The 22827-nt window shown below is 38.0% G+C and overlaps 1 protein-coding gene across 1 annotated transcript; it reads left to right on the top strand.

The window, feature by feature from the left end:
• On the top strand, positions 1-22774 carry ARMC10 (armadillo repeat containing 10). The gene is made up of 6 exons (XM_036762123.1): positions 1-324; positions 6343-6488; positions 9358-9492; positions 11930-12106; positions 19528-19599; positions 20615-22774. The coding sequence occupies exons 1-6, from the start codon at positions 114-116 to the stop codon at positions 20873-20875; spliced, it is 1002 nt and encodes a 333-aa protein (XP_036618018.1). The 5' UTR covers positions 1-113; the 3' UTR covers positions 20876-22774.
• Positions 22775-22827: the final 53 nt, after the last annotated feature.

Raw genomic sequence — 22827 nt, 5'->3', positions numbered from 1 at the left:
GACAACGCGCTCACACGTGCTCTAGCTGGGGTGCACGCTGCTGGGACCCTCGGCCCTAATTCCCAGGGAGTAACTTCGCACCCTGGGCAGTAACCGGGCCCCGAGGGGACAGCATGGGCAAAGCCCAGGAGGCCGGCTGGGTGGCGGGCCTGGTGCTCGGGGCCAGCGCTTGTTACTGCGTTTACCGACTGACCTGGGGGAAAGAAATGAGCAGGAAGACTGCGGCTGCGGGCGAGAGCCGAGGCTGCCCCGCGGGGCCGGGGAGGACGCTCCCCCAGCGGGGCTCCGGACTCCGCGTCACGTCTAGCCCCTCCCCTCCAGCAGGTGAGCGTCCCCCGCCTCCCACCCCGGGAGACCTGGGATTGGGGGGAGGGCAGGAGAGACCGAACCCAGCGCGCGCTTTCCTTCACTCCATTGTGCCGGAGGCCTGGGCAGCCCACGGGTGGATGGGGTTTGCAGCCCCGGGGGAGGGAACTCGGCCTGGAGGAGAAGCCCGTGGAGTGAAATGCCCGCGACGCACTTTGGCGGCGCGGCAGGGAGAACGCTGGCCCTGGAGCCAAGTTCAAGTCCAGCCCCAGACACTTAGGAGCCTTGTGAGTCTGGGCAAGCAGCTTCACTTCTGCTTGCTTGCTTCCTTAACTGTACAAGGGGGAAGTGATAGCATCCTTCCCAGGGAGTTGCTGTGAGGTTCAAACGAGGTGCCTCCTTTTTCTGGATTTGGCTACCCAGCTCTAACCTCTCTAGTTGGTGATGAAAGTGGGGAGGGGAGGGTTAAATTTCTGCCACTGCTTTGGTGGTTGTTTAAAAAAAATTTGAATTTATGGAAGCCTGACTTTCTTTCAGGTCTCTGCTAAAATTCCACCTTCTGCAGGAAGCCTTTCTCAGCCCTCATCAATAGTAATAAAGCCTTTCCTCTGAGATCTTCTCCAATTTATCCTAGCTACAGATAGAGATACATAGGTATACATATAATCAGTAACTTACTCCACTATGTCTGACTAATAATATCTCCTATATTTTACCACAAACTTACTCTCTTCTCTTTGACTGAAAGCCACGCGTAAGGGTCTGGATATTAACTGAATTTTCCTGATAGACAGTAATGTTAAGCTGATATGACTTCAGAGCTACTGAAGAAAATCTAATATTTCTCAGAAGTAATAGAAATAACATTATTTCCTTAACGTTGTATTTCTCCTTCTCATGATGTTTTGTTCTATCACTTAATTTTTTTTTTTTTAAACTGGATGACTAGGTGGTGAAATGGATTTAGTGCCAGGTGTGGAGTCAGGAAGACTCATCTTCCTCAATTCAAATCTGGCCAGAGACATAGCTTTATGACCCAGGGCAAGTCGTTTAACCCTATTTACCTCAGTTTCCTCATCTGTAAAATGAACTGGAGAAGGAAAGAGCAAACCACTCCTGTAGCTTTGCCAAGAAAATACCACAGAGAGACAGACATGACTGAACAACAACAAATCACTTTGGCGTTCTTGATTCGCTTTCCCTGTCGGGTCAGTGATTTTGTCCCATTATATAACTGGAAAAGCTTATTTACTGACATTAAAATGACTTGTTCATAGAAGAAAGATTGATGGCTCTGCAGTCTGAGGATGCAGGTCGACCCCAGTACTGAACTGGTACCTACAAAATGTCAGAAGTCTTAAGAGCAGGAGGGGTTCTTAACCTTTTTTGTGTGGTGGACCCTTTGGCAATCTTGTGAAGTCCGTAGGCCCTTTTTTAGAATAGTGCTTCCAGGTTTGCAAAATAAAATACATAGAACTACAGAGCAAAAGAATTATGTTGAAATATACGTATCTCCATTAAAAGGAAAACAAGAAGTTCATGAACCTGAGATTAACATAAAGACCTGAGATCACATAGAGAGTGACCTTTAAAATGTTGAGCCATTCTTCTGTGAAGTATCCGTGGAATAACATGGTTAAGAATTGCACAAAGTCAGGTGTGGGTGAGTTGCACTGCGCATTGATGGGATAGTTCTGTGCTGATGAAGAAGGATATTTTAAATGAAGTGTTTTTGTTGTTGAACTAAAAATGCTATTATGGATATGAAGGAATGAATAAAAATCTTTTAAAAATTTCTCATTGACTAATGTTTGAATTTTCAAGGTACTACATGATATTCTGGAAGGCTCATTTCACTTTGGAAAGGGAATAAGCATTTATTAAGAACCTGCTATGTACCAAACACTGTGGTAAATGCTTTATAAATATCTCATTTGATTCCCCCCACCCCCACAATCCTGGGAGCTAGGTGTTATCCCTACATTACAGTTGGGAAAACAGAAGCAGACCGGTTAAGTGACTTGACCAAGGTCACAAGGTAGGAAGTATCTGAAGCTAAATTTGAACTCTGGTCTTTCTGACTCCAGGTCCGGAGCTCTATCCACTGTACTACCTGGCTTTTGGAGGAATGATTATTGCCAAAGAGACCACTTCAGTAGAAATCATCAGGAAGTAGCTAGCTAGTTAAGTGGCCATATGACAGCTGTCATAGGTCTATAATTGGAAGGGACCCCAGAGGCCATCCAGTCCAACTTCCATTTTATATTTGAAGAAACTGAGGCCCAAACTTGCCCAAGGTCACAGAAGTTGTAAGTGGCAGGAGCTGAGTTTTGTAGATATCTGTCCCTCCGTCTTTCTTTGTGACTCACCCTCTCTTCCAGTCATACATTTCCAGAATGACACTCTTTCTGCCAGTTCTAGCACATAGGCCAGCATTAGATATATGCTGCAGCCTACTTGTGTTCACCATGTATCTCTCTATCAACTGGAGGGGATGAAATCACTGTCCTCAGGAAATTACGGTACAAGATTTGCAACCATATAGCTTCACTGGGAGGATATCTGTGTTGAAAAATAGGCTGTCGTGCCAGGAAGCAGCTTGAGATCATTAAAATCTCTGTAACTTTCCTCATGCAGTCCATCCAAATCTTCCTTTTCACTTCTCTCAACTCATGTGCCCACAGCAACTGTTCTGGCTAGATCTACTGATGGACTGACTGAGTGGGCAGGCCTTCCAGCTTCATGGCACAGTCTAAACTTTCTGGTCATGCAACTCTATCAGTAAAAAAAAAAACCCACAAAACCTAAGACTTATCTACTTGCAATGTATGTTTATGCAATTATAAATTATATAATCCATAGTTACATATGTTACATATAGTTACATAATCCATATAGTTACATGTAGTTACATAATCCATATGGTTACATACAGTTTTACAGAATAGAGATTTTAAAAGGATTGAAGGAGAACATTTTGAAAATATTTTATTTATAGTACAAAAAATTATTTGCTCTCAGTAAAACTAATAATACTTATTCTAAAGCAAGCATCAGAATCGAATATCTAAATTACTTTTGAATTTTTTTTTACTTTAATACCTTGTGATGCAGTGATTTGAAATTCTAGTTCTATGTTTAATTTGTTTCAAAATTTGGTTTTAACAGTTGTCAGCACAAAAAGAAACCTCACAAAGGCACCTAGATTCAAATGAAACAAATATATTGTTGGCTGTTCCCACTAAATCATTATTGTTCTATCTATTACCCAACTATGCAGAGGTTTTTTATTGAAATTCAACGGTAAATTTCCATCTTCCCTGATGTCAGTTAGTTGTTCTTGCAAACTAATTGGAGCGTGTTGCATTTTTCTATTTTTAACAAACAAGTTCAAAACTCAGTCAGACATTTCATTGGGAACATTGTTAAAGCAGGTTGGAAAGTTCACACTCCGGAGTTGTGGGGTTTTTTTTCCCCCAAATATGCAAATAAAGAGTTTTTATAGATGGTACACATTATTTTCAGCAACTGAGGATGGTGAGTATCCAGGAGGAAAGGATGGTCAACAGTGTCAAACAGTGCAGGGGTCAGGGAGGATGAAGACTGAGAAAAACACATGAGATGTATTTATTAAGACACTGGTAACTTGGAAGAGAGTAATTGCAGTTGAATTGTATCTGATGAGTAACAAGAAGTTTGAGAAGAAACCTTAAAGAGGTATATGTAAGTATTAGCTACTCTTATCATTAGCTAAATGGACACAGGAAAGGCTTCCTGCAGAAGGTGATATGAGTCATGAAAGAAACCAAGGACGAGGTGAGGAGGGAAAGCATGGCAGACATACAGGACAGGTAATTCAAAGCCACCTAGGCTGGAGAAAGAACAGCATTTAGGCCCTATATGGATGAAGGAATTGAAGAGTGTGTGAGTGAATAAGAAGATTGGAAATCCAGGTGGGAGTTTTGCCTACTGGTTTCTGTTTAGTTCTGTTATAGCATTTTCAAGGAAAAACAAATGATGGTTGGAGAGATGGAGAGGGGTCAGGTTATAAAAAACTTTTGATGCCAAACATAAGGTGATAATTGATCCACTTCCCAGTTTGCATCACCTCCAGAATCAATTTCTTTTGATGAGGTACAGCTACTCTTCCTGACTTCTCCTTATGTGTTTGCACGGTTTCCTATCATAGCTCTCGAAAGGTTAGGATCTAAATGTGATGATTACAATTTCAGTTGGAAGAAATAGATCATGATAGAAACACTGATCAGTGTTTCTTTTTTCACCTTTGTTTTCATTCATCTAGGGATCCTCTTGTTATGATGGGAGCTTAGTTGTAGTTTAGACCCATCTGTTTGAAGACTTGTGTTTGCCTTTCTGCTTTTTGCTGCTTTACAAGGAGGTGCTACTAATATCTTATCAAATAACTATGTCGTTTTGCCTTCCCAGTACACAATTTTCTCCTTTTTAACCATGATGTTTTTGCACCAGTGAGTTTACATTCTAAATTAGCATTTCCTTTAGCCATGTGTCTGCTTAGCAAGGGTCCTCTAACTAAGGTGTTTTCTGTGTTCTTTTGTCCTCCTTGTGGGAGCAGTTTAATATAAACTTCTACAGGAAGTTGGTAATTAGATTTTTAGTTAATTTAATTTTAATTAAGTAATTTTTCCATTGCCTGCCTTCCCTTTAGAGTAACCAATTATCAGTTGTGTTGACTTGGTTTAGAGGACTTTAGCAAGTTCTTAGAAACTAATTTTCCAACCCCTCCTGCACTCTGATCCAGTCAAACTGGCTTTCTTCTGTTCCTCACACTAGACACACATCTCCCATCTTTGCACTGGTCCTTCTCCATGCCTTACCTCACAAATTCTCTGTCTTAATTTAAGATGCTGACTTGCCCCACAGTTTCTAATGTCCTCCCTCCCAAAACTACCTTGTATTTAACTGCTTTGTATATGTCTGTATTTATTAACTATCTCTTTATGTTGTACATGTTTACACATGTACTTGTCTGCCCCATTATTAGAATTATACTTCTTGCAAGTAGGTTTTGTTTTGTTCTTTGTACTTATGATACTTGTGTTGTCTCACCTCACACTGTGCCTAGTACATAATAGGCTCTTAATAAATACCCGTTGATTGAGTCTTCCTTGAATTTCTTCACCTCTTCATCCTCTGTCACTAGTGTTGGTACATAAGCTACACTTATATTCATGGTACTCCTTTTACTTACACTCATTGTGAGCACTGCAAGAGGTGACTAATAAATGCCACATGAAATAGTAGACACCAATGAAACCAACTTCTTTCTTTGCCTCTCCAAAGACAACCTATTCCAATCTAGCTGCATCTTTCCTTTCTGTTCTAGTTTCATTATTACAAAAATTTCAGTATTGATGAGGTCCAGCTCTTTGACAGTATGTTGCTTTGCTGGTCACTGGACATCTAGAATATCCGCAGTTGAGTCAGTGTCCCTACGTAGCCCCCAAATTGTATAATTCTTAGCAGCTTTAGAAATAGCCAACTTCAAATAAACAACAGACTTCTTCTAAACAATAAGCCATCTTATATTGCTTGCCTTCTCGATGGGTGCAAGAAGGACTGGAGGAAGGAAGAGAATGTGAAACTCAAAAATTTTGTTAATGAATGTTAAATAGAGTGTAATAATTTAAAAAAATAAGCCATCTTAGAAAAAATGTGTATGTTGCATAGACATAGAATCAGATTTTGCAAAATTAGGTTTTGTGACTGAAAATATTAAAGGAGATAATATTCGATCTCCTTATATAACCTGGTGACATATATGAGTTGAGAAGAGGACAGAATCAAAGTAGAAACCTTAAGAATCAGAGAAGCAGCATGTTTAAGGTTTCTAAAATAAAGTTTTATATAAAGTTATGCTTCCATCTGTCTTAGTTACTGACACTGTTTCATGGTTGACCTGGTCTTCGAATAGTCGGAAATCAATAGTTTGAGTATCCCATAAATCTAATTGACTTTATTTCCTTTTCTTCTTTTTTTTTTCTATACACTTGACAGAGAATGACTGTACCAAATCATCTAGTATACTGGATGCTCAGCATCTTAAAAAACTCATTTGCTTGCTAGAGTCGACTGAGGATCCTTTAATTCGTGAAAGAGCTTTGATTACACTGGGTAACAGTGCTGCTTTTTCAGTCAGTCAAGTAAGTAATCTGTTCTTATACCTTTTCCACAATACAATCAGCCAGGTTAGAAAATTTACTTATTTCATTGGAGATTGCCTGCCTTATTGGGCCTCTAGAGTGAGGCTTCTTAATCTTTTTATGTGTGTGTCATGTGCCCTTTTAACAGTCTGGTGAAATCTATGGACCCTTTCTCATGATCATATTACTTTTTTTTAAATTTGTAATTGAAGGAAATGCTAAATTTCAGTTAGATGTTACTGAAAATAAAGATGTAATTTTTCTTCCCATCAAAGTTCTTGGACCTCCTAAATTCTATCCATAGATACAAAGGTAGGAGCTAATTTAGAGAAGATGCAACTCTTACCATGGTAACAGGAGGCATTCCTCCTTCTGAGATTCATGATCAACCAAGTTACTAACCTCAAGAAGGAATTTCTTCCTAGGGCCCCAACTACCATTATAGATATTATTGAGCAGATGTAGGAGCTTCTCTTCCCCCCTGAAAACCTGGTTCAGGGTTGTTAGACAGTAGCTTTATGGGACTCCCAAAATCACAAGATATTTGTGTTAGTTCACCCTAGCTCATGCTCACCTAATTCCTTACATTTCACAATGTCATATAAAGAATAGAGCTTTTTGAAATTTGCCACTTTCATGGTCTGCAGTATACTTCTAAGAAGAAAAAGCACTAGACTGGGAGTCAGGAGATTTGAATCCTTCTAGTCTTAGTTCTGCTGTTGTCTGAGTATAAGCTACCTCCATTCTTTGGGCCTCAGTTTCTTCCTCTGTAAAATTTGGGTGGGGGAGGAGTGCCAAGTTATAGATCAAATCTAAGATCCGTTGCACCTGCAGCATTTGGTGATCCTAAGACCATTAGGATTCAGATCTCCTCAAATTTAGTCACTAATGTATTTAAGTTATATGCATCTCTTGCAGAATTGCTGTCCTTTTTATCCCTCAATTACATGAAATATTTATCTTTTAAAAATTTCTATTGTTTTAATAGAAAAATGAAAGCAGTAGCTGTTAAGTGATCTGCTGGCCATGAGGTATCATGACTCAGTGGAAAGAATGATCAGTGTGGCCTTAAAAGACCTGTGTTCAAATCCTGATTGCACCATTTAGTTGGTGGTTGGTTGTCATCCTTCGTTCTTGAAGAGGACCAAAATGACATCACTATGCTAGAGTCAAGCTACGGTGTGTCCGACTGTGACTGAGCAAACCAATATGAGCTTGGAATGCTGCCATAGACCATGTAAACATTTGGGGTGGATTCTTTAAATTTCCACATCTCAAGTTTCTTTTGTACCCATGTGACCAGATCACAGAATCTCTCTGGGCCTCGGTTTAAAAAAAAAATGTATGGGAGTAGGATATGCTAGGTGACTTCTAAGAGCCTTTCCAGCTCGAGATCTATAAACTTGTGACTAGAAACAGTGAATCTATCATATAGTTTATGGTCTCTGCTACTTTAGCAACTGCAAGTTGTAGGTCTGCAAACAGATCAATACGTCCAGGAAGCTGTTGTATCTGTCAGTGCCTGATGGTTTATTCATTTGAATGAAAAGGCTCCTGGAAGCTGCTTCTGAAAGTAGTACACTTCCCAGCAGTATTAAAAAGCCTAACTTGAAATAGTCTCTTCTCATTATATATTTCCTTTTTTGACTTCCCAGAATAGAAAATCGACTTATAGTCGATTTTTAAATCGTGTCTTGGTCCAGCCCAGTTCTCCTCACTCACCCCCTGGAAAGAAGTCTATTTCCAACCTATTAAGATTTAAAGAGAGCAAAGTAAAAAAACTGGCTGCCCTCCTCATCATTTTATGTATGTAAAGGTTTACTTGTTAAATAAATGGCATTATTCACTCATTAAAACTTATTTATGACAGAAGAAATATTTTGCTAATTTCTTTTCTTGTTGGCATATTCTGGGAAGCATGTATTGTGGGATTTTTCCACTTATAAGCAGTTGAAGCAATTGATTTTTCTTTCGGTAGAGGAGCCAGGAGGGTGCTTAATATGTTCTCAAACCAAGAATCCTTTGGGCGAGTCATGTAATTTTCCAGGTTTACTTGTAACAAAGGAATTGAAATATCTATTTCAAGATTTATTGTTCAGTTGTTTCAGTCATTTCTGATGCTTTGTGACCCCATTTGGGCTTTTCTTGGCAAAGTTTTTTGGAGTGGTTTGCCATTTCCTTCTCCAGCTCATTTTACAGATGAGGAAACTGAGGCAAACAAGGTGACATGACTTAGCCAGGATCACACGGTTAGTAAGTGTCTTGAGGCGATATTTGAACTCGGGGAAGATGAGTCTTCCTGACTCCAAGCCCAATGCTTTATCCATTGCACCACCTAGTGGAATTTAATCACATTTAGTTTATACTCCACAGCAGTGTTTTGAAGGATAACATGGTACAGGTGACTATGGAAAATTATTTGCCCTGTATTAGAACAGTCACTTAATAGCTAACATTTAAATAGTGCCAGGCACTGTGTGAAGCATTTTACAATTATCCCATTTGATCATCACAACAATCCCGGGAGATAGGTACTATTATTATGTCCACTTTACTTTTGAGGAAAATGTGGCAAACAGAGGTTGTCACTTGTCCAGGGTCACACAGCTTTTGTCCTGTGTGAGACAGGATTTGAAATCAGGTCTTCCTGACTCCAGGCCAGTGTTCTATCCACTGCTTCACCCAATAGCTTGAATTCTTTCTTTTATCTATACTGTGATTTCATTGGTGTAGGAAACTCCCTCTAATAGTCTTGGAGAATACCCTGGGAGAATTGATAGGTTAAATGAAATCCAAAAAAGTAGGGATAGAGGAGCTAAATATAAAAAAAAAAATTGGTGAAATCGTAATCTTATTTTCTCCCTTTTAGGATATTATTCGTAATTTGGATGGTCTCTTAGTTATTGGAAACATACTGAAAGATCCCAACCCCAAAATTAAAGAGAAGGCTTTAAACGCACTAAATAACTTAAGTATGAATATTCAGAATCAGAAGGAAATTAAGGTGAGTGACATTAAAACACAAGGAAAAATTATAAAAGGTTAAAAAGACATAAAAATAAATTGTGTAATTTTATTGGGAAATCATGGTCAATCAACAAGCTTTTACTTACTGTGTACCAAGTACTTTACCTGTAGGAGGTCAAAAGGAACCCATTGGAGAATAGGCCAGCCAGAGGGATGGAACCAGGCATCATCTTAGAGCCTGGAGAATGTTCTAGTTGGGTTAAAAAGTGATCTGCCTGTTTGAAAGGAAACTAATCCAGGGTTAGAGAAGGACACCAGAAATATTGTGAATTGGGGAGCTGTTTGCTTTTAAGAGGAATAAATAATTATTTGAACGATAATAATTGAAAATACATGTGGATTACTTTATTTTAAAGTTGATTTTTACAAATGTTGAGAAATACGGGATTTGGAAGTAACGAAAATTTTATAGATCACATTTTTAAAGATTTGGGGGAAAATATTTTAAAAACTATATGTGGACCCCAAAATTCTAGAGAAGTGTGTTATATATCAGTAATAAGGGATGAGAGGCCCTCCGGTTTTGAAGGTAACTGATATGGCGTAGAGCACTAATGAAATAGAATGGGCCTGCAAATAAAATTTCTCAAGGTTTTTGGTATTAGAGGCAATGTGGTATGGTAGCAGAAGCACCAGACTGGAGACCTGGATCCTATTGATGTCTCTATCACTAACTAGCTATGCTGATTTGGAGAAGTCATTTAGTTTTTTGAGGCTTTATTATGCGAAGGTTCAAGTAGATAATTCTAAAGCCTCTTCTCAAATATAGAAATATTTAAAATTATCTTGGAGTTGATCTAGTCAGATTTATATTTGAACAAAAATACCCTCTATAACATCTCCAGTAAATGGTTAACCAGACTTTGCTTGAAAATTCCATCGATAGAGAATTCACTGTCCTCCGAGGTAACCTATTTTAGTTTTGGCCAGCTCTGTTAGAGCCGTCTTCCTTCTGTTGACCTGAAACCTGCCTGTCTGCAGTTTCCTACTACTTCTCACTCTGTCCTCTGGGTCCAAACATCAAGTCCAATCCTCATGTAAAAAGAACAAAGAAAAGAGAATTAGAAACCTTGAGTTCAAACCCAGCTTTGCCACTTATTCCTCTGCTACCTTCATAACATGGGAATTTCTCCCCTTAGTTGCCTCATTTGTTAAATGAGGGAGTTTGGACTAGATGACCTTATCTAAAGTCCCTTCCAAATCTAGATTTGCAACCCTCCTCCATTGAAAATCCTTTATTCTTTTCCCTCCTGCTATAAGGAAGAACTTATCGATACCTTTGTTTTCACATGACTGTCGTTTCCCAATATGCCCCTCCCTCCTCCACCTTGAGCCTTCCTTTGTAACAAAAGGGCAAAAATTCATTAAGTAAAACATACATACTGACCAAGTCTGACAACAAGCACCAGATATATTTACTCATCTCTTTTCTGTGGCCAAGATTTTCATTATTATAAAACGTCCAGCTTTGATTTGTTATTCTTTTCATTCATATTGTTGTCATTGTGTATATTTTGTATATTTTCCTAATGAATTTTCCAATGTTTCTCTAAATTCTCATATTACAATAATCCTTTGTGTTTATTTAATAGTTTGCCTAACCAACCTCTAGACTCCTACTTTATTTCCAGTTTTTGCTACAAGAAGAGCTGCTTTGAACATTTTGTTATATATAGAATATTTGTTTCTGTCTTTGACCTCCTTGAAGTCCCTCCTAGCAGTGGGATCTCTTAGCCTTCCAGTGCTCTTTAAATACTTTGAAGATTTCTCTTGAACCTACTTTAAGCTTTATGAAAGCCACATCCTCCCCATATATTCTTCTATGACATAGATTCAGGCCCTCTTGCTATCCTGATATGTTTCATTTGAATGCATTCCAGCTTGTTAATGTCCTTTATAAAAATTTTTTAGACTCGACCTCTATGTAAAGCACAGAAAAATTAAGAGTCTTAGAGATCTTTCTACTATAGGAAGTTTGACTTCTAAGTTATTCTGGCTGTAATTTAATCGTTCATAGAATAGAGCAGATTGTCAGGATAATTTTGGATTCTTTCTAAAAATTTGAAAGGCCCTAGAGATGCTTTTTTTTTTTTTGCTAACAGTAATATTTTGAGGCTGTGTTAATCCCACATCCCACATGACTGAGTGAATTAAAAGAATACTTGGTTTTTCCTTCTTTTATCCCTGAAAAAGGAGACAGAAGGCTGCCCTATTTTGCCCATTTTTTGTTTACCAAAACAGGGCTTTGGAAATCCTTCATTTAAGGAACTCTACACAGTAATTGGGGCCTGTCATGCAGACACCTGAGAAAACTTCTTTGCACAAACAATTGAGGATGATTTCATTTTATCCTGGATGAAATTCAGTAGTATTTCTGAGGTTCCAAGGTTCTCATTTTTCTTTCTTTTCTCCAGGTATTCCTCAGCCAAGTCTGTGAGGAGACATTCTCATCTCCCTTGAATTCAGATCTACAGTTGGCTGGCCTGAGATTGTTAACAAACATGACAGTCACCAATGACTATCAGCACTTAATTGCCAATTCAATTTCAGGCCTCTTTGATTTGTTATCTGTGGGAAATGAAAACACCAAGGTATGAAACTATTATTTTTAAAATCAAATTCTTGCTTATCTTAATTGAGATTTCATTTCCTCATCTGTAGATTGTTGATTTCACTGGTCCAAATGAAAGTTTCATACATGCATTATTCTTTTTTGTGCAAAATGGAGGGATGTGGGCTAGATGGTAATATAACAAAGTAGATTCAGAATTGGTTGACTGGCAACTTGGAAGAAACTCCTCAGTGGAATGCCCCGGGGATCCATGATTGCCCTTGGGCCTCTTGACATGTTTATCACTAATTTGGATAAAGGTGAAGATGGAATTCCTATTAAATAGGAAGGTGGCACAAAGCTGGGAGAGACTGAAAATCCTGGATGGCAAAGTTAGGATTCAGAAATATCCTGATAGGCTAGAACTTGAGGCCAAATCAAATAAGATGTAAATTATCAAGGATAAATGTCAAGTTCTACACTTGGCCTAAAAAAAAAATGACTTCACAAGTCAAGATGGAGTGAGCATGGTTAGAGATGTGGGAGCTTTAGTGGCATGAAGGTTCACTGTGAATTAGCTGTCTGATAAAATGGCCAGGAATGCTAATGAGAACCTAGGCTTATTAAGAGAAGCAGAACATGAAGGAATAAAGAGGTGATAGTCCCCTGACATGCTGCCCTAGTCAGACAATATTGGGAGTATTGTATGCAATTCTGGGCACCATATTTATAAAAAGGATATTAAAAAACCGAAGGGCAACCAAAATAATAATGAGCCTTGAGGTCATGCGTCTTATGTGTTTGAAGGAACTGAGGATTTTTAGCTTCAAGAAGAGGAGAAATAGACCAGGATATGATAGCTACCTTCAGATTTTTGAATGACTGTCATGTTCATTTGACTCCAAAAGTTGGATGGTTGGCAGCTGCTATCTGGCAAATTTGGGTTTGACGTAAGTAGAAACTTTCTAACATCTGGAGCTATCTAGAAGTGGCATCGGCTTCCTCGGGAGGTAGTGGGTTTCCCTCACTTGAGGTGCCCACACAAAGACTGGTCACCTGATGATTATGTTGTAGAAGAATTTCTTTATGGATGGCCTCCGAGATCACCTCTGTGAGATTTCCTATATATTGTCTTCAAGATGATTTACAGATGAGACCAGATTGTTATCATAACTTTCCACAGACAAATCCACTTAGAAAGGATCTTAAACAGAACCATGACCCAATGTTAGATGGAACTAAGCTGTAATGTACAGGTATCTCATGACCTTCCTACACATGTCACAGATAAGAGAGGCCATGCCAGCCTGGCCTTTCCATCTTTACCACTTTCTAACTTTCCCTAGTTCCCTTTTCCTGTTCCCTAATACTATTGCTGCCTTTCTCCCTTTGTTCCCCCTCTCTGTCACTGATATAGCAGCCCTGAAAGTCTCATTAGCTGCTATAAACCTACAAGAATTCCCTTCCTTTTTCTCCCCTTCTTCCCGCTTGCTGCCAACCACTTCCTGTTCACCTTCCCCATTATAACTTGGGCATCCCTATTGGTTCTTTGTCAACTGCGTTGGCCCTTTGGGAAGCTCTTTCTGCGCCCAGGTTCAAATGCTGGCTGTGCTGCTCTTGGACCAAATGATCTAAGTCCCTTCTCCTTCTAAATCCTGATCCTCCCCCCTCTTCTCCCTCTCAAATTATTTTGTCTTCTGCTATGTGCTTTCGCTCTTACTCAGCTGCCTGACTTATGTAGCTGCCTGTCTAGCTACAGAGATTCATCCCTCTACTGCCAATCTTACCCCTTTCTTCATTGTATCAAGGACAATACATTTTTGTCCAAGCCTATTTAGCAATCTTCTGTCACCCTACATGCCCTTTTTCTCTTGGAGTTAAGGCTTCCCTTTCTCTGTCTACCTCCCCCCTTCCTGGGTTCTAATACTAGGTTTGGAAATTAAGGAATGGACATGGCTCCCATTGAGGTCCTTCTAGTCCTTCCATATGGATCAATATTCCAGGCCAGTTAGGCCAAGGGCACAGAACACTGTGTCTCTGTTTCAAAACAGATTTTATGATTTTGAAAGACAAAGTTGATAGCACAGTATTTCTTTCTGCTTACTTTATTGCAAGTTTACATCTGTCATGAGTCACTAGCCAAAAAAATTCATTACTTATTGGCCAACCTTCTGGTAATGAGCCTCTCCAAATGTAGTTAGGTAGGCACAGGCTGTTGCCAGAACTAAACCTTCCAGCATTCCTGCCAAAATTTGTACTCTGCTGGCATCATTTTCAAGGACCTCAGTGCCACAGTAAGGCATGGGAATTGGCTTGTGAGGTCCGTTTTGGAACCTAATCATATTTTCTAACATATCTTTAAGGAAAAAAATACGTTCTAAGTTTCAAATAGCTAATTTGCAAATGACCTCTTGAAATACAACTTCTTTCACAAGCACTGAGTTGGATACCTAGCTATTGGACAAACTACCACTAGGATGTTGGATAAACTTTCCCCATTGGACCTACGATACTGTTTGTCTTTGGGTAATTAAAACCTTACTAGTAGCCCATGTCACCATCATTGGAATAGAAATAATGAATGTTTATGTGATGTGTACGAAAGGAAAATTAGAATTCCTAATGCTTGAAATAACCATCCTTCCTTTACTACAAGAGGGCAGTTTTTGCCAGTCAAGAACCCACCCAGGAGCGTGGAAGTGTTCAGCAACCCAGCTTCAAACTAAGACGACAGTACTTCATGAATGGTAGAGCCAAGAGGGACCTCATGGACCATTCTTTTCAGCCCTTTCATTTAACCATTAAGGGAAGTGGACAAAAGAAGTACTTTGGCCAGGGTGCCAAAACAAATTGAAGTGGGAGTAGAATTCAGCTCTCTTGATTCTCAGGCCACTGCCCTTTCCACTGTGTCATGAATTATCTGTTCTTCAGTTATGACCTTGGTACTATTCATAGCTATCTCTTCTATGTCATTCAGTTGTGTCAGTTTTTTTAAACTATGTATTACCTAAGGTGAACCCATGTGATGTCATACTTGATGTTTCCCTGATCAAATATTCTCCCTATGCTGGTCTTGGGATCATAGATTTAACTCTTGAAGTGACTGGTGATTATCTAGTCCAGCTCCCTATGGAGGACTCAAGAGGGGGATGTGCTCTTCCCAAAGTAGGTGGGTAACAGAGCGAGGACTCAAACTAAGGTCTGCTGACTGCAAATCAAGAACTCTTTCCCTTATGCCATTCTTGCTTTGATTCGTTGATTTGCACAAAAGAAAGCCTAATCCTTAATCCATCCATAGGAGTGATTTTTTGAAAAATCTTTTGCAGCTTGAGTTTGCTTCACATGAACAGAACCATTCCTTATCATATTTTATAAACTTTTGTCGCTGTTTTCCTCAAAGTATGGTAATTAACTGATGTCAAAGACAAGTTGGGGGTTTTCTGTGTTTTGTTTTCTGAAACAGGTACTTACTGTTAGCAGGAGGCATTCAGGTCATTTCTAGGAAATTTTGCCAGAGGAAGGTCTCTAGAGAGAATTATCTTTCCTTAAATCATCTCTCCTTAAACTTCCACAGTTTCTAAAGTAGGAAGACTATCACCCCCTTCCAGTCTGCCACTTTTTATTGTTGGATATGATTAGCTTATACAAGGATAGATTTGTAAAAAGCTATTTTTTCCCATGTCTGGTGTTCTAACCCACAAGACGTTATTGCTTTGTTATGGAACGAGTAGGAAATTTCTGTAGTTCACGTAACTCATCTAAACAGGTGAGTTTAAGTGGTATTTGTTTTAAAGGAACACCTACTTTGAATATTTTTATCCTTCCAGAGTTGCATGAGCAATGAGAAAGTTGATATTTAGGTTCTATAGACAAGAAACTTGCTGATAGCTGTGGTTTTTATATCAGCTTTATGTCTCCATATATCTCTTCCCCCACTCCTTACCAGAGAGCCATTCCTTAGAACAAACAATAAAAAAGAAATAGAAGGGGAAAGTGCTGTTGAGCAAAACTTACCAACACATAAATCTAGTCTGATGGCACCTACAGTGCTCCATACCCATCATCCCCTTAATTCTAGAAAGAAGGTAAAATGGTGAGTTCTCGTGTCCCTTCCGGCCAAGCTTAGTCAGTGTGATTATTCCATGTTAGGTTCACTTTTTATAATTCTTCCCATTAACATTACTATAGTGATTATGCATATTGTTTTCCTGGTCGTTCTTTTTTCTCTTGCCAGCAGTTTATGTCTTCCCATGCCTCCCTGTAAAACTCTGTCGCATTCATGTACCACAATTTGCTGAACCATTACCTAGTCAGTGTGGTATCTACTTTGTTTCCAGTTCCTTGTTACAACAAAGTATGTTGTTATAACTTTTCTTCCTGTCTTTGTGTTCCTTAGGGTATGTGCTTAGGAAGGGGATCTCTGGATATGGACCTGTTTAAAAATTCAAGTTATAGCATTTTGCAAAGTGGTTGTGAAAGGTTTTCATGCAAATAGATACCTTTTCAAAGGTATGTTATAGTCAGTAGACTATGCTTGTTTTGCAAAACAAAGCAAAAAATAGAATTATTTAGTCTAGATGCGCAAACAACTAAATTAATGTCATAGATTTTAAATGTATATGTTACTTAAAAATCCTGTCTGCTCCCCAAGTACTGATAATTCTTGTGATCATTTTGTAAATTATAAGATCAGTAGATCACAGATTTGGAACAAGAAGAAACCTTAAAAATCATCACATCCAGCCCCCTCCTTTTACAGATGAGGAGTTTGAGGCATATCAAGGCTAAGTGATCTGTGCAGGTACATACAGCTCACAAGTGTCTGAGGCAGGATTTCAATGTTGGTCTTTCTGACTTCATGTCCAGAGCTTTTTCCATTAAACAGTCTGATTGCTCTGTACATGGAGTCAGAAAGACCCACATTCAAATCCTGCCTCAGACACTTGTGAGCTGTATGTACCTGCACAGGTCACTTAGCCTCTCAACATCAGCCTCCCCATCTGTAAAATGAGGATAATAATAGTATCCACTTCACAGGGTTGCCTTGAGAATCAAATTAGGTGACATGTAAAGGATCCTACCAACCTCCAAGTGCTTTGTGTTACCTTAGCATCATCTCCATCATTACTGTTATCCTCTTCACCCTCCTTCTTCCAAGGTAGCATTGCCTAGCAGGTAATAAAAGCTACATTTATAATTAGGCACCAAATTACTAATAAAATACTCATTACTGGGTATATTGCTTGCCCTCTCAATGAGTTGAGGAGGGGCTAGAGGAAGAGAATTTGGAACTCAAATTTTTTTTAAAAAATGAATGTTATGGGGCAGCCAGGTGGCACAGTGAGTAGAGCACGAGCCCTGGAGTCAGGAGGATCTGAGTTCAAATCTGGCCTCAGACATTCGACACAGTAGCTGTGTGACCTTGGGCAAGTCACTTAACCCCAGTTGCCCTGCCTTCACCCCTCAAAAAAATGTTATAAATAAATGAATAAATAAAAAGGGGAGAAAATTTAAATTAGAGGAAAAAAAGATGTCCATTACTTCTTTCCTACCTGTTTCATGTGTTAAAGTTCATTTTGGAGTCTTTTGTTTTTACATCATTTACATACATTTATATTGGAACTGTATTTTGAAGGCCAAGAAGGCCCTGTTCCTAAGATCCCAATTTAATTAGTACTAGCATTGATAAAAATTAATTCACTTTTTTAAAAAGTAAATTTTTTTTTTGACAGTGTTTGTTTATACACTGAGGTCAATTCAGTTCATCACACATATTTATCTCAAGACACTAAGCTATGTAGATGCTGGGAGAATACAAAGGATGCTTTAAGATGTGTTCCCTGCCCTCCAGGGGCTGACAACCTAGTTTGGTTGGTAAGACAATAATAACCCCTTTCATTCCTTAGAGCTCTTAGAATTTTCCAAGTACTTGACCATACATTCTCTCATCTGATCTTCACAGCAATCCCGTGCAATAGGTAAGGCAGGGTTTTACATAGAGGAACAAAGGTTCAAAGAATGAGTAATTTACCCAAGATCACAAAAGTTGTATGTGTGCAATGCTCTGCTTCCACAAAAGTCCCACTGCCTATCTAGCCAAATTCAGAGGGACTTATCACCAAGTTGGCTGCATAGTGATGTCATTATTATGTGCTAGACATTGTGCTAAGCTCTGTAAATAGAACTCAAAAAACAAAAAATTCTTAACCTCAAGGAACTTATATTTTAATGGGGAAGACAAAACCTAAAAGGAAACTGGGGTGGAGGGGGGATGGGAGTGGCGGAGGCCACTGGAAGAGGCATGTTTGGGAAAAGGTTGAGTAGTCTGGGAGTCATGGGACTAAACCAAATCTGGAATACGCGTGGCTAGGATGAGTGCTTCTCAGAGAACTTTGAGAATGACATGATCAGAGGTATTCATTTAGAAAATTAATCAGCCACTAATTTGTAGGATGAATTGGTGGGAAAACTGGATAGAAACGATGAGATCTGCTTCAGTAGACCAGATTTGAGGTAATGAATCTAAAAACTCAATGAGACTACCAAGGATGGGACTAGGGTAGGGAGTGGATCATTCATTCATCCTTTTGTCAGATGTCAAGGAAGAAATGGGAGTCACATGGATTTGACCCAAAGGTCTAACCACTGTACAGTGAACAGGAAGCATAATTCTTGTGTTTTAACTAGCCAGCACCATGTCACCTACTTTTCCACTGTTTCTCCTTTGACCCACTGCTCTTTCTAAAGCATAAAAAAAAACTTTTGAGGATACAGAGTATGTCTTACTGCAAAATTCTGTGGTAGTCCAAGGACGTTTCCTGTTTTCCATGAAAAGAAATTATGATCTTGTAGCTTGATGCTAGTTTAGCTAGTAAGTATTCTGTGGGGATTAGAACAATGTGCAGTCTGTAGTGTAACCCCTGTTTTCTGGACTTCACACAGGTACAGTTAATTTACTCTTGTAATGTAATAGACTATTGTTGGAATGGAGCTAAATTTTCAAAATAGGTCAGAGTATGTAAGCACATGAATTCTATTTGCATCATGCACAATAACTATTGATGCATAAATCAGACGGAAGACTTTTAAAGAATAAGAGATGAGGTGCCTGGCCTGGTTCTGCCAATAGCCATTTCAGTTTGAGGTAAATGTTTAAATTCTTTGAACCTAAGTTTTCCTATGTATAAAATAAAGAATTAATAACCACTTCGTATCTAAGCTATTTATACCTAATGTCTCTACTGAGCTATTTTAGCTCAAAAATGCCCTCATCCTACTACTTAGCTAACATAACATACAATAATACATTGCTAGTCTCAGATTATGTTCATGGGAAGCTGACTGTGTTATAGATCTATACTAATTCTTTATGTTCCTCATTATTATATAGTTTATAAGATTTCTTCCTATTCCTCTAAAGTTCAGATGTCTAAAATTGATAAACAAGTATTCTCATTTCAGATTCAGACTTTAAAAGTGCTTTTGAATTTGTCAGCAAATCCAGCCATGACAAAAGAACTTCTCAATGTACAGGTAAATATTTTATATACTTATTTTGTTTTAAGCTCTATAGAACATATGTATTTAATCACCAAGAAGCTATTAAGTAATGAAATCAGTCAATATTGATCACCTGAAAAATAACCATAATACTGAAATTTCAGGCCATTCTGTGAATAAGTATAGGAGAGGTATTATTTTGAACAAAGTATATGTATATTTTTATATATGTATATGTATATATATATATATATATATATATATATATATACACACACATATATATATACATATATATATATATATATAATGTTTGTATGAAATTGTACTTGGTTGTGCCATTTCATAATTCCCTGAAAGAAGCCTGTATTAATAGTTTAATGCACATAAGATAAAATTTAATTTTTTTCACTATGAGCTTTAAGACATGACATGTTTTCATAAAACCTTCTGGTTCACTCAGTGATGAATTTTTCAAAAAGAAATTTCACATTAGATATTTTAAAACAACATGGATTTTTCCCTCCCCAAAATTAAACCACATCCTGATTCTCAGAACATACAGCATTTTAAAGTTTTATATCAAGCCTTTCTTTTCAAACAGTATAAAATGTAAATTCCCTAGAAGATTTTGCCACAGGTATCTGAGGAATCATATCATAAAAAGATTTTTTTTTCCTTTTTTAATTTAAGAAGTAAAACAAGCATTTCCAAAACACAGTATAATAAAAAGATGATTGCACATGAAACTGCAAATCTGTCATGTACAACTTGCTATTCCTTTTAAATACATAATAAAATTATCGTGTAAATTTCTTTTTCTTTCCTTTTTTTTTTTCCTTCCCCACCCTGGAGATGGCTACAAATAGGAACAAATATGCATAAAAAGGCTTTCTTGTGAATTAAATGGAAAATTATTTTTAGTTATCTTAGTAAAATTTTAAATACTATAATATAATTGTTACATACCAGGATATATAAAAAATATGATTGTATATTAGGATCCTAAATTTTGATTTTAAAAAGTAATAATTATTTCATTTTTTAGGTGCCATCATCACTGATTTTCCTCCTTGATGGAAACATGGAGAAGGAAATTCTTCTTCGTGTCCTTACACTCTTTGCAAATTTAAAAGACAGTATAAAGCAGAAAGACAACGCATTTGCCCAGCATCAGTTTAATAACACTTCTCTTTTCTTTTTACTATATGGAGAATCTACAGAGTGTACCGAGAAACTGCTATCCTTATCATGTCACCATGATGTCGATGTGAAAGAGAAAGTTGCAAAAATACTTACTATACTTTGATTGGCCTTGTATTTAAAAACAAAACAAAACACTGTGAGGAATAACTCAGTGTTGCAGTCTGTGAGCAAGACAAGTGGTTTTGACCTGTTGCCATATTTGGGACTCTCACTCCTTAATTACAGTGGTGGCTGTAGAGCCTTGGGGCAGAGAGAGAAAATTCATTTAGGAATGTTGTTCCTGTTGGCAAAAATAAAACTAAGGTTCTGATTGGCTGTTTGCTTGTATAGTCTCTTTGCCATTTATAGTAACCAAGGGAAAGAAGTAGAATCTATGAAGATTTCCAGGATTTCTTATAACTTTGAGCAGTAAAATGAAACTAGAAGGATGGGATCCACCAATCAGAGTATGCACTGAAGCAAGGAACCTGAAGATATCTGGAAAATCCTTTGTGACTTTCTGGTCTGGTGGCTGGTTGTTGTCCTTCATTCTTGAAAAGTACCAAAACGATGTCACTGTGTTAGAGTCAATTTAAAATATATCTGATTGTGGCTGATCAGACCAATCTGAGCTCAGAATGCTCTGCTGCAGGTCAGGCACAAATAATCTACGTGAACATTTGGAATGGATTGTTCAAATCTGTGCATCTCACGTTTCTTTTGAGCTATTTATTCTGCTTTGCTCATAGAGCATAACACCTTTTCTGATGAGGGCATGCCATGGTAGGTGGTCCTATGCCAGTGTCTCCCATGTCACACAGTGAATTCCAAAATTCCTAAGGACAGACCTTGAGAGTTTGGTCTAAGACACTAATGAAGCCCTTGAGGACTCCATTCCTGGAGAGCTAATTCAGATTCATCTACTCTTGATAGTGTGGCATGAGATTATTACCCAAAGAGAAATCTGTTATGATTTTACACTTGAATCCTCGAAAAATTGAAAAAATTATCGTGAGCTAAAATGTCCAAGTTTGTTAAAATATCCTTAATTCAAATGATTGAGAATTTTCTGGTTGGCTTTGAGTTCAAGTGAACAGTACAGAACTTAAGAATCAGGGAATTTTGATGTGTGAAAGCTACAGAGTAATGTTTAAAAATATATCACAATGTTTAAAATTTAAATAGCTTTCATAAAATCAACAAAATAAAGTCACTTTAACTAATGTGCAAAATAAATGTGACCAGTAATTTGTGTGATGTTTTATTCTCAAAGTGAATAAAATCACCCCTTTGTGTCTAGTCCCTGCAGTATTTTGCTTTATTGTAACACAACCTAAGAATAGTCTTAATCTATATCTAGCATATACCTGGATTCCAGTGTCTTCCACTATCAGGATTTGAAATTGAGATGAATCACTTAACCTGTCTGACAAACCTCATTTGCAAAATAGGGATAAATTCATTCCAATCTCCCCAGGGTTATTTTAAGAATCGAATCAATTAATAGATGTGAAGTTACTTTAAAAGTACCCTACCAATACATGGGACTTGAAAGAACACCAACGGGAATCAGAGGACCTGAGTACCATCCCTGCTCTTCCATCTGCTCCCTGTTTGATCTTAGGCAAGTCACTAAAGCCTCAGTTTCCTCATCTGAAAAGCAGAGGCTGGATCTGTAAGGGCCCTTCCAGCTCCATATCTAGGGTCTTACTGTTGGACTAGGACAGGAAAATTGGTTCAGTTAACAGCAAGTCGTCTTCTGTCTGATAAATGGATTTTTCTAAGTATGTACTATGTGCTTTCATTTTGGGGTATGCTGTTTTAATGAATTGTGCTTTTTAAGCACAGGACTCTAAAGTGATTATTTCAGTATTATTTTAGAGTGACTGTTATTACTAACATTTGTATTATGCATAACTCACTTTTTGTCTTATAAAAAGACATTTTTGTTTAGTAAAGGTTATTATAAGGTATATTAAATGACACTGGAGAAATCTCAACCAAATAAACTTTTCGTGGCTCATTTGATGTCTCATGTATCATAAAATCTTTCTGAAATTGTCGGCCAAAGTACAG

This window comes from Trichosurus vulpecula, chromosome 5 (genome assembly GCF_011100635.1).
Source record: "Trichosurus vulpecula isolate mTriVul1 chromosome 5, mTriVul1.pri, whole genome shotgun sequence".
Lineage (NCBI taxonomy): Eukaryota > Metazoa > Chordata > Mammalia > Diprotodontia > Phalangeridae > Trichosurus > Trichosurus vulpecula.
The sequence above is the reverse complement of the archived record's forward strand: the minus strand, read 5'-3'. Positions and strand labels throughout refer to the sequence as shown.

Bases quoted from the DNA above. Each gene is read 5' to 3' on its own strand.
- ARMC10 (XM_036762123.1), top strand. From the start codon at position 114: ATGGGCAAAGCCCAGGAGGCCGGCTGGGTGGCGGGCCTGGTGCTCGGG. The intron at 6,489-9,357 runs GTAAGTAATCTG...TCTCCCTTTTAG, and splicing joins CTGCTTTTTCAGTCAGTCAA to GATATTATTCGTAATTTGGA. The intron at 19,600-20,614 runs GTAAATATTTTA...TTCATTTTTTAG, and splicing joins AAGAACTTCTCAATGTACAG to GTGCCATCATCACTGATTTT.